Source organism: Etheostoma cragini, unplaced genomic scaffold (genome assembly GCF_013103735.1).
Source record: "Etheostoma cragini isolate CJK2018 unplaced genomic scaffold, CSU_Ecrag_1.0 ScbMSFa_2725, whole genome shotgun sequence".
Taxonomy (NCBI): Eukaryota; Metazoa; Chordata; class Actinopteri; order Perciformes; family Percidae; genus Etheostoma; species Etheostoma cragini.
Genome location: NW_023266918.1, coordinates 11973 through 12325, shown reverse-complemented (window position 1 = coordinate 12325; position 353 = coordinate 11973). Strand labels below are relative to the sequence as shown.

Sequence of the window (353 nt, the reverse complement as noted above, 5' to 3'; positions counted from 1 at the left end):
ATACCATGTAATGGAAGTGGTGGGGGGGGGGGAGAGTTCAGCCCTTACTGCTGTGGGGGAGCCAGGAGAGGGGCTGGTACTTTTCTCTCATTGGCTGGTACTTTTCTCTGATTGGCTGCAGGGCGTCGCTGGAGGCGGGGCCTGGCTCGTCATCAGACAGGAGGTCACAGATCTGCTGCTGCAGCTCGGGTCTGATGTCGTTCTCGGCCAGAACCAGAACCCGCAGGCAGGTCGGGTAGTTCTCCACCATGTCCAGGAACACCTGACGTTCAGAACACCAGACTCCATGTAAATAATCTCTACTTTTAGCGTGTATAGAGCAGCATATCTCCACCAGACTCCATGTAAATAAT

At 54.4% G+C, this 353-nt stretch overlaps 1 protein-coding gene across 1 annotated transcript in view; it reads right to left on the bottom strand.

Moving 5' to 3' along the window:
* Positions 1 to 32: 32 nt before the first annotated feature.
* lrrc73 (leucine rich repeat containing 73) overlaps positions 33 to 353 on the bottom strand; it is a 7694-nt gene continuing 7373 nt past the window's right edge. Inside the window, exon 4 of the mRNA XM_034865803.1 lies at positions 33 to 262. Coding sequence (XP_034721694.1) covers positions 38 to 262 — 225 coding nt within the window. The 3' untranslated portion in view covers positions 33 to 37. The remainder of the gene's footprint in view (positions 263 to 353) is intronic.